At 32.8% G+C, this 20,263-nt stretch overlaps 1 protein-coding gene across 1 annotated transcript in view; it reads left to right on the forward strand.

The window, feature by feature from the left end:
- Positions 1-20,263, forward strand: part of LOC310870696 (uncharacterized protein) — a gene marked incomplete at its 3' end in the record, with an annotated part of 139,115 nt that overhangs the window by 24,379 nt on the left and 94,473 nt on the right. Inside the window, 2 exon segments of the mRNA XM_083781969.1 lie at positions 1,134-1,208; positions 2,946-3,032. Coding sequence (XP_083638095.1) covers positions 1,134-1,208; positions 2,946-3,032 — 162 coding nt within the window.

Raw genomic sequence — 20,263 nt, forward strand, 5'->3', positions numbered from 1 at the left:
ATGCCTTGATCCTGTTTGATCCGTGTGAGCACCTTTGTATCATCATCACATGTTTATATCTCCGTCGAGCACCTGGTTAGTTTTTCTTTTTTCCTCTCCTGTTACCGTTGTGTGTGTCTTTGCACTCTGCATGACGATGCACCGTGCCGTAGCGTAGCGTACGATAGACACTATCTGTCCATCTGCAGTCATGCTCTCTGACTCGCCATCATTCCATGAAGACTGGTTGGTTCATACGTTGTTGTGCGACGGCCTTGTGTGTTGCTAATATCTGCTCTAGGAGTTCACAACACGATTTACTTTACTTTATTGTTTTATTTGGACGGGACAGAGTATATTAATGAACATTACATAAACATGTAGCGTAAATAACACCAGATTTAGCAGAGATGCTAATGTCCCCGGACATTGAACACTAAACAAAACTGACATAAGACATGAGAGGACAGAATATACAAAAACATAATACATTTCAAACACAGTAAAAAAATAAAAATAAGAAAAGATTAAAACCATTGCTAGGGTAGGCCTACTCTATTCTGGACTGAGAGTCATACAGTACGTGATCAAAGACTGGCTGTTTTTTTAGCCACTGTTTCAATCGCTGTGAACTTCTAGATGGGCTATTTTAAGCCCAAACCACACCAAAGGGTCGGGTTGGGAACAAACTGTTTTTAAGGTAGATCACACCAATGCATCTCATTGCAACTCAATGAGTTGTATTGGTGTGGTCTACCTTAATAACAGTTTTGTCCCAACCCGACCCTTTGGTGTGGTTTGGGTTTTAGACGCGTGAAAGCTGAATTGTGCGACGGAGCATGAATCACTCACATCTCAAGCATTCTCTTCTTGTTTCCGATATACTTACCATCAGAGCATCGTGTCTTCATTGCATGCTTGTTTTTGTGTGTGTGTATGTTACATAACAATATCCGTTCTGGATTTTCATTATTTTTCCCCCCTGTTTCTCCTTTCTCTTTCCCATCCCATCCCTGCCCCCTCACTTCATCTCTGTGATGCTTCTCCACATTTTCTCCGCATTCTATTTCATTTCCCACCCTTCTTCGCAAATGTGTGTACGTGTACGTACGTCTGTGTGTGTGTGTGCGTGCGTGTATGTGCGTGCGTATCAGTATGCAGATGGCAGATATTGGGTGTACTCTCCGGTTCTCGGCCGCCGTAAGCTAAACGGTAGCCCCGCCCCCCACGTAAGTGGCCGCCAAGATAGACGGTTAGATGACTAGAGCTACATCCTCATAGCGTCGCACACTTACAGCCTGGTGTATGTAGTCGGCTATGCACCATGCTGTTGTTGCGCACCCAAACTAGACCATCTTATAAGTTCACAATCGTGAGCTTATAGATCGTTATAGAGCTCATAGAGCCGAGTAGGAATGACCCAGAGCCATAGAGTAAGACAGACTACGCAAACTCTGTTCACTTCATAGGGCTTCAGTCCAATGGCGGCTCTTCTACATATAGACTTCTATTGAGAATGTGGACAACAAATGGGGACAAGTCCTTGACCGGAAGTAGGCAGAAATGCATTGGACCAAGGCAACAGCCCAGCTGTAATGACCTTAGATTGTTTTGTAGTAATCGTACAACATAAACATTACAGAGACTTTAGTTGTTACTGTGCAATACTTTAAAACAGTTGTCATGTTGCACACATGCCTAAAATCGCTCCTATTTTCCACCTCGTTGCACCTCGTTGAAAACAATGTATTTCAAACTCCAGCTTGTCCCCCTTTCAGGCTGCATGAACAACGCTCGAGCGCTCGGTTTCTGCCCCCTCAATATCGTAACTCTTCTATTAGATGGCTCTGGAATGACCATTAACTGCTGAAGTGTCCACGACAAACTAACTACAAGATTATTATTATTCTACCATTTTTGAGGCTCATATCAGGCTGATATAAAATGGTGACATCTCTCGTTCCCAAAAGAAATGCTCTACAAATCGCTAACTTGCAAACTGCAACAATAATCTCAGGAGACACTGCATGGTCAGCAGTGGTGAAATGTAACTAATTACTCATGTACTGTGAACTGCACACAGCATTGTAGCACAATGGTTCTCAAATGTGTAAATGTCAAGGACCGCATTTAACACTCTCAGAGTTACACTTTCAGAGTTGCACTACATTTGGAACCCCCTCAACGAACCCTGAGGGTCCTTGGACCGCACTTTGACAACCACAGGTGTAGTTCCAGAACTCTGTTTCCCACACAGTCCTTAGAGCAGGTGTCCACTTGTCACACTACCTTCTATAGAGGGTCGCAGTCCTGCCCCCTTTCATGACGACGCCAGGCCCTGGAAATAATTCCCAATGCATTTTCCCCGTAGACATTTCAAAAAGTATTTATTTAAAGACCTTTTAAAGTGTCAAAAGCCAACTCGAGTCGTGACAAATCATGACAACAAACACAATATTTTGGACCAAACCAATAATTACAAAGAATGTCTTTAAATAAATACTTTTTGAAAGTCTATGAGGAAAATGAACAGGGAATTATTTCCCGGGTCTCTCAAGGGGACGGGACTGCGATGCTCTATTGTGCCGTGCACAGCAAGGTTATCATAGCTTTGCATTTTTGCAGTTTGTTTGTTTATGTATTTGTTTATTCCCTTTTGACGTCTTGCTTTTAATCACAGTTCAGTTTTATTTTATTTTGAATTGGTTCTCTGCGTCATTAAGAATAATTAACACATAACAAAAAAAGCCAGTTGTGAAAAAAACTAATCATTTCAGTTAAATGCAGAAAATCTACACTAATATCTCAATATAGGAGGGCCTATAGCGCCCCTAAAAGAAAAGAGAGAATACAGGAGAATAAATGTGGCTCTTCTCTCCCCGGCTGTCCCCTTGTGCTCTCTTTCTCTCTATCTCTCTCTCTCTCCCAACACCCCCTCCCCCCCTGCTGGTACTGTGCGGTAACAGCAGACTCAGGAGGATCGGTGCTGGGTGTGCTCTCCTCTGCACTGCGCCTCAGAGTCCACAAGGGGCAGCGATGGGGAGAGTGAGACAGTCAGTATACTGCATACTGTACAAACACATCAAATCATTTTCTCACTCACTCACTATGCGAACACATTAATTCATGTCTGTGGTTTCTATACTTTCTTTATTTATTTCCTTCTTTTTTTCCTTCCTTCCTGTCATCCCTTCTCTCCCTCTCTCACTTGTGACTATTTATTTATTCCTTCTTTCTTCATCTCTTTCCGGTTTCTCTCTTGTTTTCTAACATCGTTCCCTCTCTCCCCTTCCCTTGTTCTCTCTCTCTCTCAACAGTAAAGGGGTTTTGCCGTGACCATACAGGCTACAGACATTGTTTCCAGTGGGACCGGGGGAGGTCCGTTGCATGTGGCTCACAGTGACCGAGTCATTGATTCTACACAAGACCGGTGGCGGTACCGTGGGACGCTCTAGTCAGGACGTCTATGATCTGCCACGTTTTTTTTCTTCTTCCCTACAACGATGCGGAGGAGGCTGGCTTTGCCTGCTGCTGCAGTGGAAAACAATAATGTGTAATTTATTGCTCCGACGCACGACGGCGCATGAGCGTGCCCCGGAAATAGCGATAGCCTCTGAGCTCAGAATGCGCTGAGAACGTACACGTGGCTATTTTTGGCGCATGGCTCCATCGTTGTGATGAAGTATGAATCGGGGCTTCAAGATGACACGCACGTGAGCGTGCGCGTCCGTACACACACACACACACAGCTGATATGCAAAACTCTCATTCAGTGCCAGTTCTCACAACTGGCACCGTTTCTGAAATACAATCAGAATCAAATAAAGGGACGCGTGAACGTGATGCAACTGTGAAGATTTGACCGTGGCCGTCCAGCCGCTTCTACGTGCTTTCCGGCCCTCGGTGCATAATTTATCTCCAAGCCTCCTTATCTCCATGTAATGGTGTGGTTGTCAGAATGTACATTATGTCTGTTATTCTCCAGGTTACTCTATTGTCTCTTGAAACTGCCGTCTGTCTTTTTAACCAATTTAGGACTGAGACCAGATTCTACAAAATCAACTTCACAACCCATTTCACAGATACAACCGCTTCCCTGTTCAGTATTGTTTTTAGAAGGCATGCTATTTTTCCCGGTGCATGCTGGTATCTGACTATCTTGTGTGTCATTTTTATTTTTTATTTAGCACTTTAAAAGACACATTTTAGTAACGTTATTGACATGTTGTTTTTTTTGGTGGGGGGGTTAATCCATGCCCCTGCATTTGATATCACCTGCCTGCAGCGTCAGGTCGTTGGATATGGGATACGTTTTATTACTGCTTCTGGTCAGTCGGACATGCTTTTTTTATGTAGAGTCTCTGATATGTTTTATATCCATGTTTGATATCATCATAATTTAATGCAATGCAATTAAAAAAAGACATGTGTATATCCACAATTCTGAAAGTAAGAAATCTACAAGCTCACATAAGAGCTTGTAGATTGGTTAGTTTCTCCATTTGGTTTATGTACAGTATAATATTTGTTTTCCTGTTTCCCCCCCCCTTTTGTATTAACCAATGGAACCCTGTGTGTTTATTATCTGTGCTGTATGCACACAGCAGAGTTCTAATTTATGCATTCTTTAATATTGTTTCTTGTGGTTTGACAATGAATGGTCCTTCATCATGCCTTACTGACTAAATGCTTATTTGTGGCTGTGCATCAGTTAAAATGCATTTGGATCATAGGGCAACAGGATGAAGAAAAGAAAATGAAAATCACACATTGTACATGTTTATTTTTTAATTATATGATAACTATTTTGTTGTTAAGAGTAAAAAAAGATATATATATAAAAATAATATATGATATAAGAGACTTTATGAAGAGGGGAACCAATATTTTGTAAATTGTATATAATCTGTGCGTGTTCCCGTGTGCGTACACATGTGCATGCATGTCCGTGTGTGTACGTTTGTGTGTGAGCGATTGTGCGCGCACACGTGTGTGTGTGTGTGTGTGTGTGTGTTACAGAGAATGTGTTAATTTGTTGTCTATCTAATTATCATTATTACAAGCCATGGATTTCTACTAACAGCTATAAGCATGATGGCTGTGTGTGTTGTGTGTGTGTGCGTGTGTGTATTCATGTTTTACAGTACAAGTGAGAAACCAGTATAAGTGAGAAAAATCAGACCCGTCTGAAAGTGAGTGGTACTGTACTGTACTGTACTGTACTGTACTATCCCTCCTCCCTGGCCTGTGTGTGTCTGTGTGTTAGGCTGTGCAACAGTGACACCTGGTCGTGAACACATTATTTCCGTGCCCGGACACAGCCAGGGACACAGCCACACACATAGCTGTCTAGGAGTGGTTGCACCACTCAAAAATGCAACGGCTCCAGAAAAGTGACTGGGGGTGCTGGATATTGGAGCCGTCCCAGGGAACAGGCGGGTGCTCCTCTCCCCATTATTGTCTCACTTGTACTGGTTTCTCAGTTTGTACTGTGACAATGCAGATCCTATTGTATTTTCTCAAAACTCAAAAAGTGTTTAGTCTACATATAGTAACGTATTAACCACATTCAACCTGCTGGTGTCCCAAAACATTTGGGCATGGCATTAAAAATAAAAAGCAAAAGCAAAAAGAGCTGATCTACAAGCTTGCAACTCTGCACAGTGCAAGCTTGTAGGTCAGCGATTGTTTGTGTGACAACCATGTTAAGACGAACAGCATTCAAATGTTAGGCTCAAGTGCGTGACCTGCCCCCCCTCCCCCGCGTGTGTTTCACCCATGGACTTCTGTCCTGTGTTCCTATTGGTCGGTTATTACTTGTGGGAGGAGTCCTGTGTTCCTATGGGTTGTTACTGTGTACTGAACTGTGAATGTGATGACATTCTACAGGCCTCTGTGTCTGTACAGTGGTTGTATAACATGTTAGCTCATCAACCCATGTCCAACACAATAAATGATCTTGTGTAAAAAAATAATGTGATTCCGACAAGTGTTATTTGTGCCACATTATTATTATTATTAAACAAGTTGTTGTAGGCTATTGTCCAAAACATAGACATAGAAGGGTAGATGCCTACTGGAGCGACCTGTATCGAACTGCTCAGGGTGGAAGTGCGTCCATAGAGTCATATGGACATGAGTGTGATGGCCATAGACATATAAAGGTAGACTCCTCTTCCGGCTTTGGGCCGAATGCTCTCAAGTGAGGGCACGCTTCCGCGTAGATTGGTGCCAAGGATCGTAATGAAAGGAAGGCCTGTGAGTCACGTGACTGGAGGCCTCTCTGTGTGGGCGCACTGCCACCCTCTGTGCGAGACAGGTCGCTCCGATGAATTGCAGCGGCCAATGAGGCATCTATTACTTTCCTTTGCCACACCAACGCGGAAGCTTAATTGCCCACCCTTGAGAGCATTTGCCTCAGAGCTGGAAAAGGCACCTCCTTTCTATATCTAGTGATTTTTTGACGTGCCAAAATCTGCCATTGAGCACCATTATAAAAGTCTCAAATTTCAATATAAATTATATATAATAATAATAATAATAATACAAATTTCAAATAATCACTATAGGCCTATTTCTAAAACTATGACACCTTTCAAAGATTCCTTTTCCGGCAAACATGTCCACCATAAGATGAACCTAAGTAGGCTAGAATGGGGTTGGTATGTTTAAGTATGTAGGACTAGTAGCATGCCAAAGTTTGTGCTATTGCCATAGAGAATGCATTGGGCGTTTAAGTTAAATAACTCAGAAACTACAAAACATTTCAAAGTAAAACGTTCCAGCATGTGTCTACTCTACACAGTAAGCTGAATAATAAAAAGTGTGAATGGAGTTTCTAGGTGAAAGTGATTTTTGACGTGCCAATGTCTGCCATTTAGCCCCATTGTAAAATTGAAAGCACTATATTTCTAAAACTATGAAACATTTCAAATATTCCTTTTCAGGCAAACATGTGGCAAACATAAGCATGAACCTAAGTAGGCTAGAATGGGGTTGCTAGGTGTAAGTATGTAGGCTTCTCTGTTGTTAGCAAAACATGCTAATGTTTCTCATCCTCCGCAACACCCATTCTCATACACCGCTATACTTTTAAGTATGTTGCGGTCGAGAGAACGTCATCATTTTGGACCATGGGCTATAGCCCATATCGTACGGCATACTATAGCACGCAATTTTTCATCATTTTTGAGGATTTGGAAAAAAAAAACGATGGGTTAAAGCCCATCGTTTTTTGAATTAAAAATAAATAAATAATCCTCGTTTTTCATCATTTTGGACCCATATCGTACGGCATACTATAGCACGCCGTTTTTCATCATTTTTGAGGATTTGAAAAAAATGGAGAAAAAAAACATGGGTTATAGCCCATCGTTTTTTGAATTTTTGATTTTTTTTTTAACCTCGTTTTTCATCATTTCTGACCATGGGCTATGGCCCATACCATACGGCATACTATAGCATGCCGTTTTCCATAATTTTTGAGGATTTGAAAAAAAATAAAAAATAAACATGGGTTATAGCCCATAGTTTTTTGAATTTTTGATTTTTCTTTTTAATCCTCGTTTTTCATCATTTTTTACCATGGGATATAGCCCATACCATACAGCATACTATAGCACGCCGTTTTTCATCATTTTTGAGGATTTGTAAAAAATAAAAACAAAAAAACATGGGTTATAGCCCATCGTTTTTTAAATGTTTGAAAAAAAAACTTCAACCTCGTTTTTCATCATTTTTGACCATGGGCTATGGCCCATACCGTACGGCATACTATAGCACGCCGTTTTTCATCAATTTTGAGGATTTGAAAAAAAGAAAACATGGGTTATAGCCCATTGTTTTTTGAATTTTTGAAAATAAAATGTAACCTCGTTTTTCATCATTTTTGAACATGGGCTATGGCCCATACCGTACGGCATACCGTACGCCGTTTTTCATCATTTTTGAGGATAAAAACAAACAAAAAAAACATGGGTTATAGCCCATCGTTTTTTTATAAAAAATAAAAATAAATTAATCCTCGTTTTTCATCATTTTTGACCATCCCACTGAACAATAGCCGGCTATTAGACGTGCATCTAAAAATGGGATAAAAAACGTCTAAAAATAGACGTCTAAAAATAGACGTCTAAAACACGTCTATTTTTAGACGTGTTTTAGACGTCTATTTTTAGACGTTTTTTTTCCAGTTTTTAGACGCTCGTCTAATAGCCCATATCGTACGGCATACTGTAGCAGGCCGTTTTTCATCATTTTTGAGGTTTTGAAAAAAATGAAAAAAAAAAAAAACATGGGTTATAGCCCATCGTTATTTGAAAATTTGAAAAAAAAATGTAACCTCGTTTTTCATCATTTTTGACCATGGGCTATAGCCCATACCGTACGGCATACTATAGCACGCCGTTTTTCATCATTTTTGAGGATTTGAAAAAAAGTGAAGAAAAACAAAATGATGGGTTATAGCCCCTCGTTTTTTGAATTTTTGAATGTTTTTCAAATCCTCAAAAATGGCGTGCTATAGTATGCCGTACGGTATGGGCTATAGCCCATGGTCAAAAATGGGATAAAAAACGTCTAAAAATAGACGTCTAAAACACGTCTATTTTTAGACGTGTTTTAGACGTCTATTTTTATACGTTTTAATCCCATTTTTAGACGCTTGTCTAATAGCCCATACCGTACGGCATACTATAGCACGCCGTTTTTCATCATTTTTGAGGTTTTGAAAAAAATGAAAAAAAAAAAAAAACTTGGGTTATAGCCCATCGTTATTTGAAATCCTCATTTTTCATCATTTTTGACCATGGGCTATAGCCCATACCATACGGCATATTATAGCACGCCGTTTTTCATCATTTTTGAGGTTTTGAAAAAAATGAAGAAAATAAACATGGGTTATAGCCCATCGTTTCTTGAAATTTTGAAAAAAGAGAGAGAGAGCGATAGAGAGAGAGAGCGATAGAGAGCGATAGAGAGCGATAGAGAGCGATAGAGAGAGAGAGAGAGCGATAGAGAGAGAGAGCGATAGAGAGCGATAGAGAGAGAGAGAGAGCGATAGAGAGAGAGAGAGAGCGATAGAGAGAGAGAGCGATAGAGAGAGAGAGCGATAGAGAGAGAGAGCGATAGAGAGAGAGAGAGAGCGATAGAGAGAGAGAGAGAGCGATAGAGAGAGAGCGATAGAGAGAGAGAGCGATAGAGAGAGCGATAGAGAGAGAGCGATAGAGAGAGAGAGCGATAGAGAGAGAGAGCGATAGAGAGAGAGCGATAGAGAGAGAGAGCGATAGAGAGCGATAGAGAGAGCGATAGAGAGCGATAGAGAGAGCGATAGAGAGCGATAGAGAGAGAGAGCGATAGAGAGAGAGCGATAGAGAGAGAGAGCGATAGAGAGAGAGAGCGATAGAGAGAGAGCGATAGAGAGAGAGAGCGATAGAGAGCGATAGAGAGAGCGATAGAGAGCGATAGAGAGAGCGATAGAGAGCGATAGAGAGAGAGAGCGATAGAGAGAGAGCGATAGAGAGAGAGAGCGATAGAGAGAGAGAGCGATAAACGGCGTGCTATAGTATGCCGTACGGTATGGGCTATAGCCCATGGTCAAAAATGATGAAAAACGAGGTTACATTTTTTTTTCAAATTTTCAAAAAACGATGGGCTATAACCCATGTTTTTCTTTTCCATTTTTTTCAAATCCTCAAAAATGATGAAAAACGGCGTGCTACAGTATGCCGTACGATATGGGCTTTTAGACGAGCGTCTAAAAATGGGATAAAAAACGTCTAAAAATAGACGTCTAAAACACGTCTAAAAATAGACGTGTTTTAGACGTCTATTTTTAGACGTTTTTTAGACGTCTATTTTTAGACGTTTTTTATCCCATTTTTAGATGCACGTCTAATAGCTCAGTGGGATGGTCAAAAATGATGAAAAACGAGGATTAAAAAAATAAAAAATAAAATAAAAAAACGATGGGCTGTAACCCATGTTTTTCTTCTTTTTTTTTTTTTCAAATCCTCAAAAATGATGAAAAACGGCATGCTATAGTATGCCTTACGGTATGGGCTATAGCCCATGTTAAAAAATGATGAAAAACGAGGTTAATTGTTTTTTTTCAAAATTTCAAAAAACGATGGGCTATAACCCATGTTTTTTTTTCTTCATTTTTTTCAAAACCTCGAAAATGATGAAAAACGGCGTGCTATAATATGCCGTATGGTCAAAAATGATGAAAAACGAGGTTACATGTTTTTTTGTTTTTTTGTTTTTTTTTCAAAACCTCAAAAATGATGAAAAACGGCGTGCTATAATATGCCATACGGTATGGGCTATAGCTTATGTTCAGAAATGATGAAAAACGAGGTTAATTTATTTTTTCAAAAATTCAAAAAACGATGGGCTATAACCCATGTTTTTTTTTTTTTTTCTTCATTTTTTCCCAATCCTCAAAAATGATGAAAAACGGCGTGCTACAGTATGCCGTACGATATAGGCTATTAGACGAGCGTCTAAAAATGGGATAAAAAACGTCTAAAAATAGACGTCTAAAACACGTCTAAAAATAGACGTGTTTTAGACGTCTATTTTTAGACGTTTTTTAGACGTCTATTTTTTGACGTTTTTTATCCCATTTTTAGATGCACGTCTAATAGCCGGCTATTGCTCAGTGGGATGGTCAAAAATAATGAAAAACGAGGATTAAAAAAAAAAAAAAAAAAAAAAAAAAAACGATGGGCTGTAACGCATGTTTTTCTTCTTTTTTTTTTTCAAATCCTCAAAAATGATGAAAAACGGCATGCTATAGTATGCCTTACGGTATGGGCTATAGCCCATGTTCAAAAATGATGAAAAACGAGGTTAATTGTTTTTTTTCAAATTTTCAAAAAACGATGGGCTATAACCCATGTTTTTTTTTCTTCTTTTTTTTCAAAACCTCAAAAATGATGAAAAACGGCGTGCTATAGTATGCCGTACGGTATGGGCTATAGCCCATGGTCAAAAATGATGAAAAACGAGGTTACATTTTTTTTTCAAATTTTCAAAAAACGATGGGCTATAACCCATGTTTTTCTTTTCCATTTTTTTCAAATCCTCAAAAATGATGAAAAACGGCGTGCTACAGTATGCCGTACGATATGGGCTTTTAGACGAGCGTCTAAAAATGGGATAAAAAACGTCTAAAAATAGACGTCTAAAACACGTCTAAAAATAGACGTGTTTTAGACGTCTATTTTTAGACGTTTTTTAGACGTCTATTTGTAGACGTTTTTTATCCCATTTTTAGATGCACGTCTAATAGCTCAGTGGGATGGTCAAAAATGATGAAAAACGAGGATTAAAAAAATAAAAAATAAAATAAAAAAACGATGGGCTGTAACCCATGTTTTTCTTCTTTTTTTTTTTTTCAAATCCTCAAAAATGATGAAAAACGGCATGCTATAGTATGCCTTACGGTATGGGCTATAGCCCATGTTAAAAAATGATGAAAAACGAGGTTAATTGTTTTTTTTCAAAATTTCAAAAAACGATGGGCTATAACCCATGTTTTTTTTTCTTCATTTTTTTCAAAACCTCGAAAATGATGAAAAACGGCGTGCTATAATATGCCGTATGGTCAAAAATGATGAAAAACGAGGTTACATGTTTTTTTGTTTTTTTGTTTTTTTTTCAAAACCTCAAAAATGATGAAAAACGGCGTGCTATAATATGCCATACGGTATGGGCTATAGCTTATGTTCAGAAATGATGAAAAACGAGGTTAATTTATTTTTTCAAAAATTCAAAAAACGATGGGCTATAACCCATGTTTTTTTGTTTTTTTCTTCATTTTTTCCCAATCCTCAAAAATGATGAAAAACGGCGTGCTACAGTATGCCGTACGATATAGGCTATTAGACGAGCGTCTAAAAATGGGATAAAAAACGTCTAAAAATAGACGTCTAAAACACGTCTAAAAATAGACGTGTTTTAGACGTCTATTTTTAGACGTTTTTTAGACGTCTATTTTTTGACGTTTTTTATCCCATTTTTAGATGCACGTCTAATAGCCGGCTATTGCTCAGTGGGATGGTCAAAAATAATGAAAAACGAGGATTAAAAAAAAAAAAAAAAAAAAAAAAAAAACGATGGGCTGTAACCCATGTTTTTCTTCTTTTTTTTTTTCTCAAATCCTCAAAAATGATGAAAAACGGCATGCTATAGTATGCCTTACGGTATGGGCTATAGCCCATGTTCAAAAATGATGAAAAACGAGGTTAATTGTTTTTTTTCAAATTTTCAAAAAACGATGGGCTATAACCCATGTTTTTTTTTCTTCTTTTTTTTCAAAACCTCAAAAATGATGAAAAACGGCGTGCTATAGTATGCCGTACGGTATGGGCTATAGCCCATGGTCAAAAATGATGAAAAACGAGGTTACATTTTTTTTTCAAATTTTCAAAAAACGATGGGCTATAACCCATGTTTTTTTTTTCCATTTTTTTCAAATCCTCAAAAATGATGAAAAACGGCGTGCTACAGTATGCCGTACGATATGGGCTTTTAGACGAGCGTCTAAAAATGGGATAAAAAACGTCTAAAACACGTCTAAAAATAGACGTGTTTTAGACGTCTATTTTTAGACGTTTTTTAGACATCTATTTTTAGTCGTTTTTTATACGTCTATTTTTAGACGTTTTTTATTCCATTTTTAGATGCACGTCTAATAGCTCAGTGGGATGGTCAAAAATCATGAAAAACGAGGATTAAAAAAATAAAAAATAAAATAAAAAAACGATGGGCTGTAACCCATGTTTTTCTTCTTTTTTTTTTCAAATCCTCAAAAATGATGAAAAACGGCATGCTATAGTATGCCTTACGGTATGGGCTATAGCCCATGTTCAAAAATGATGAAAAACGAGGTTAATTGTTTTTTTTCAAAATTTCAAAAAACGATGGGCTATAACCCATGTTTTTTTTTCATTTTTTCACCTTTTTTTTAAATCCTCAAAAATGATGAAAAACGGCGTGCTATAGTGTGCCGTACCATATGGGCTATAGCCCATGATCAAAAATGATAAAAACCCATCGTTTTTTTCATTTTTTTCGAATCCTCAAAAATTATGAAAAACGGCGCGCTAACCCTAACTCACTGAGCAATAGCCGGCTATTAGACGTGCGTCTAAAAATTGGATAAAAAACGTCTATTTTTAGACGTTGTTTAGACGTCTATTAGCCCATATCGTCTAAACGTCTAATAGCCCATATTGTACGGCATACTGTAGCACGCCGTTTTTCATCATTTTTGAGGATTTGAAAAGAATGAAAAAGAAAACGATGGGTTATAGCCCATCGTTTTTTGATTATTTTGAATCCTGGTTTTTCATCATTTTTGACAATGGGCTATACGCGTACGGCATACAATAGCACGCCGTTTTTCATCATTTTTGAGGATTTGAAAAAAAGAAAAAAAAAAGAATAAAAAAGATGGGTTATAGCCCATCGTTTTTTTTTTTTATCCTCGTTTTTCATCATTTTTGACCTTCCCACTGAGCAATAGCCGGCTATTAGACGTGCATCTAAAAATCGGATATCCCGTTTTTAGACGCTCGTCTAATACCCCATCATACGGCATACTGTAGCACGCCGTTTTTCATAATTTTTGAGGATTTGAAAATAATGAAAAAAAACGATGGGTTATAGCCCATCGTTTTTTGAATTTTTGAATTTAATTTTTTATCCTGGTTTTTCATCATTTTTGACCATGGGCTTTAGCCCATACCGTACGGCATACTATAGCACGCCATTTTCATCATTTTTGAGGATTTGAAAGAAATTAAAAAAAACGATGGGTTATAGCCCATCGTTTTTTTGATTTTTTTGTATTTTCCTTTTGAATCCTCGTTTTTCATCAATCGACTCACTGGCTTTGGAACGTCTCGGAATCCCCCAGGATGAAGTCACTAATGTTGCTCTGGAGATGACTCTGGTGGAGCTGTTGCCCCCGCAACCCGAATACGGATAAGCGGTTGAAGATGGATGGATTGATTATGAATAAATAAAATAAAAATGCATGAAACATAAAATTGCTATAAAGAACAATCACATTCATTTGCTGTATTATTATTATATGTCCAAAGCATTCTAGATCTGTCTGTCTGTCTGTCTGTCTGTCTGTCTGTCTGTCTGTCTGTCTGTCTGTCTGTCTGTCTGTCTGTCTGTCTGTCTGTCTGTCTGTCTATTAGCCTACTTTCTTTCCAGTTTCCATAATGTCATGTTTAGATGCAGATATAGTGTATATATATATTATATAATGTCATGTTTAGATGCAGATATAGTGTATATATATATTATATAATGTCATGTTTAGATGCAGATATAGTGATAAAGATGACTCATATAATGTCATGTTTAGATACAGATATAGTGTATATATATTATATAATGTCATGTTTAGATACAGATATAGTGTATATATATATATTATAATGTCATGTTTAGATGCAGATATAGTGTATATATTATATAAGGTCATGTTTAGATGCAGATATAGTGTATATATATCTATTATATAATGTCATGTTTAGATACAGATATAGTGTATATATATCTATTATATAATGTCATGTTTAGATACAGATATAGTGTATATATATATTATATAATGTCATGTTTAGATACAGATATAGTGTATATATATTATATAATGTCATGTTTAGATACAGATATAGTGTATATATATCTATTATATAATGTCATGTTTAGATGCAGATATAGTGTATATATATCTATTATATAATGTCATGTTTAGATACAGATATAGTGTATATATATATTATATAATGTCATGTTTAGATACAGATATAGTGTATATATATTATATAATGTCATGTTTAGATACAGATATAGTGTATATATATTATATAATGTCATGTTTAGATACAGATATAGTGTATATATATATTATATAATGTCATGTTTAGATACAGATATAGTGTATATATATATTATATAAGGTCATGTTTAGATGCAGATATAGTGTATATATATATTATATAATGTCATGTTTAGATACAGATATAGTGTATATATATATTATATAATGTCATGTTTAGATACAGATATAGTGTATATATATATATTATATAAGGTCATGTTTAGATACAGATATAGTGTATATATATATATTATATAATGTCATGTTTAGATACAGATATAGTGTATATATATTATATAATGTCATGTTTAGATACAGATATAGTGTATATATATATATTATATAAGGTCATGTTTAGATACAGATATAGTGTATATATATATTATATAATGTCATGTTTAGATGCAGATATAGTGTGTATATATATATATATTATAATGTCATGTTTAGATGCAGATATAGTGTATATATATATTATATAATGTCATGTTTAGATACAGATATAGTGTATATATATTATATAATGTCATGTTTAGATACAGATATAGTGTATATATCTATTATATAATGTCATGTTTAGATACAGATATAGTGTATATATATTATATAATGTCATGTTTAGATACAGATATAGTGTATATATATATTATATAAGGTCATGTTTAGATGCAGATATAGTGTATATATATATTATATAATGTCATGTTTAGATACAGATATAGTGTATATATATATTATATAATGTCATGTTTAGATACAGATATAGTGTATATATATATTATATAATGTCATGTTTAGATACAGATATAGTGTATATATATTATATAATGTCATGTTTAGATGCAGATATAGTGTGTGTATATATATATATATATATATATATATTATAATGTCATGTTTAGATGCAGATATAGTGTATATATCTATTATATAATGTCATGTTTAGATACAGATATAGTGTATATATATATTATATAATGTCATGTTTAGATACAGATATAGTGTATATATATATTATATAAGGTCATGTTTAGATACAGATATAGTGTATATATATATTATATAATGTCATGTTTAGATACAGATATAGTGTATATATATTATATAAGGTCATGTTTAGATGCAGATATAGTGTATATATATATTATATAATGTCATGTTTAGATACAGATATAGTGTATATTATATAATGTCATGTTTAGATACAGATATAGTGTATATATATTATATAATGTCATGTTTAGATGCAGATATAGTGTGTATATATATGTATATATATATATATATATTATAATGTCATGTTTAGATGCAGATATAGTGTATATATATATTATATAATGTCATGTTTAGATACAGATATAGTGTATATATATTATATAATGTCATGTTTAGATACAGATATAGTGTATATATATTATATAATGTCATGTTTAGATACAGATATAGTGTATATATATATTATATAATGTCATGTTTAGATACAGATATAGTGTATATATATATTATATAATGTCATGTTTAGATACAGATATAGTGTATATTATATAATGTCATGTTTAGATACAGATATAGTGTATATATATTATATAATGTCATGTTTAGATACAGATATAGTGTATATATATATTATATAATGTCATGTTTAGATACAGATATAGTGTATATATATTATATAATGTCATGTTTAGATACAGATATAGTGTATATATATTATATAAGGTCATGTTTAGATGCAGATATAGTGTATATATATATTATATAATGTCATGTTTAGATACAGATATAGTGTATATTATATAATGTCATGTTTAGATACAGATATAGTGTATATATATTATATAATGTCATGTTTAGATGCAGATATAGTGTGTATATATATATATATATATATATATTATAATGTCATGTTTAGATGCAGATATAGTGTATATATATATTATATAATGTCATGTTTAGATACAGATATAGTGTATATATATTATATAATGTCATGTTTAGATACAGATATAGTGTATATATATTATATAATGTCATGTTTAGATACAGATATAGTGTATATATATATTATATAATGTCATGTTTAGATACAGATATAGTGTATATATATATTATATAATGTCATGTTTAGATACAGATATAGTGTATATTATATAATGTCATGTTTAGATACAGATATAGTGTATATATATATTATATAATGTCATGTTTAGATACATATATAGTGTATATATATATATATTATATAATGTCATGTTTAGATACAGATATAGTGTATATATATATTATATAATGTCATGTTTAGATACATATATAGTGTATATATATATATATTATATAATGTCATGTTTAGATACAGATATAGTGTATATATATATTATATAATGTCATGTTTAGATACAGATATAGTGTATATATATTATATAAGGTCATGTTTAGATACAGATATAGTGTATATATATATTATATAATGTCATGTTTAGATACAGATATAGTGTATATATATTATATAAGGTCATGTTTAGATGCAGATATAGTGTATATATATATTATATAATGTCATGTTTAGATACAGATATAGTGTATATATATATTATATAAGGTCATGTTTAGATACAGATATAGTGTATATATATTATATAAGGTCATGTTTAGATGCAGATATAGTGTATATATATATTATATAATGTCATGTTTAGATACAGATATAGTGTATATATATATTATATAAGGTCATGTTTAGATGCAGATATAGTGTATATATATATTATATAATGTCATGTTTAGATACAGATATAGTGTATATATATTATATAATGTCATGTTTAGATACAGATATAGTGTATATATATTATATAATGTCATGTTTAGATACAGATATAGTGTATATATATATTATATAAGGTCATGTTTAGATGCAGATATAGTGTATATATATATTATATAATGTCATGTTTAGATACAGATATAGTGTATATATATATTATATAAGGTCATGTTTAGATGCAGATATAGTGTATATATATATTATATAATGTCATGTTTAGATACAGATATAGTGTATATATATATTATATAAGGTCATGTTTAGATACAGATATAGTGTATATATATATTATATAATGTCATGTTTAGATACAGATATAGTGTATATATATTATATAATGTCATGTTTAGATGCAGATATAGTGTATATATATATATATATATATATATTATAATGTCATGTTTAGATGCAGATATAGTGTATATATATATTATATAAGGTCATGTTTAGATGCAGATATAGTGTATATATATTATATAATGTCATGTTTAGATACAGATATAGTGTATATATATTATATAATGTCATGTTTAGATACAGATATAGTGTATATATATTATATAATGTCATGTTTAGATACAGATATAGTGTATATATATATTATATAATGTCATGTTTAGATACAGATATAGTGTATATATATTATATAAGGTCATGTTTAGATACAGATATAGTGTATATATATATTATATAATGTCATGTTTAGATACAGATATAGTGTATATATATATTATATAAGGTCATGTTTAGATACAGATATAGTGTATATATATATTATATAATGTCATGTTTAGATACAGATATAGTGTATATATATTATATAATGTCATGTTTAGATACAGATATAGTGTATATATATATTATATAATGTCATGTTTAGATACAGATATAGTGTATATATATTATATAAGGTCATGTTTAGATACAGATATAGTGTATATATATATAATATAATGTCATGTTTAGATACAGATATAGTGTATATATATTATATAATGTCATGTTTAGATACAGATATAGTGTATATATCTATTATATAATGTCATGTTTAGATACAGATATAGTGTATATATATTATATAATGTCATGTTTAGATACAGATATAGTGTATATATATTATATAATGTCATGTTTAGATACAGATATAGTGTATATATATATATTATATAAGGTCATGTTTAGATACAGATATAGTGTATATATATTATATAATGTCATGTTTAGATACAGATATAGTGTATATATATATTATATAATGTCATGTTTAGATACAGATATAGTGTATATATATATATTATATAATGTCATGTTTAGATACAGATATAGTGTATATATATATATTATATAATGTCATGTTTAGATACAGATATAGTGTATATATATTATATAATGTCATGTTTAGATACAGATATAGTGTATATATATATTATATAATGTCATGTTTAGATACAGATATAGTGTATATATATATATTATATAATGTCATGTTTAGATACAGATATAGTGTATATATATTATATAATGTCATGTTTAGATACAGATATAGTGTATATATATATTATATAATGTCATGTTTAGATGCAGATATAGTGTATATATATTATATAATGTCATGTTTAGATACAGATATAGTGTATATATATATTATATAATGTCATGTTTAGATACAGATATAGTGTATATATATTATATAATGTCATGTTTAGATGCAGATATAGTGTGTGTATATATATATATATATATATATATATTATAATGTCATGTTTAGATGCAGATATAGTGTATATATCTATTATATAATGTCATGTTTAGATACAGATATAGTGTATATATATATTATATAATGTCATGTTTAGATACAGATATAGTGTATATATATATTATATAAGGTCATGTTTAGATACAGATATAGTGTATATATATATTATATAATGTCATGTTTAGATACAGATATAGTGTATATATATTATATAAGGTCATGTTTAGATGCAGATATAGTGTATATATATATTATATAATGTCATGTTTAGATACAGATATAGTGTATATTATATAATGTCATGTTTAGATACAGATATAGTGTATATATATTATATAATGTCATGTTTAGATGCAGATATAGTGTGTATATATATGTATATATATATATATATATTATAATGTCATGTTTAGATGCAGATATAGTGTATATATATATTATATAATGTCATGTTTAGATACAGATATAGTGTATATATATTATATAATGTCATGTTTAGATACAGATATAGTGTATATATATTATATAATGTCATGTTTAGATACAGATATAGTGTATATATATATTATATAATGTCATGTTTAGATACAGATATAGTGTATATATATATTATATAATGTCATGTTTAGATACAGATATAGTGTATATTATATAATGTCATGTTTAGATACAGATATAGTGTATATATATTATATAATGTCATGTTTAGATACAGATATAGTGTATATATATATTATATAATGTCATGTTTAGATACAGATATAGTGTATATATATTATATAATGTCATGTTT

The sequence above is a fragment of the Protomyctophum parallelum genome, assembly GCF_964188405.1.
Source record: "Protomyctophum parallelum genome assembly, chromosome: 14".
NCBI lineage: Eukaryota > Metazoa > Chordata > Actinopteri > Myctophiformes > Myctophidae > Protomyctophum > Protomyctophum parallelum.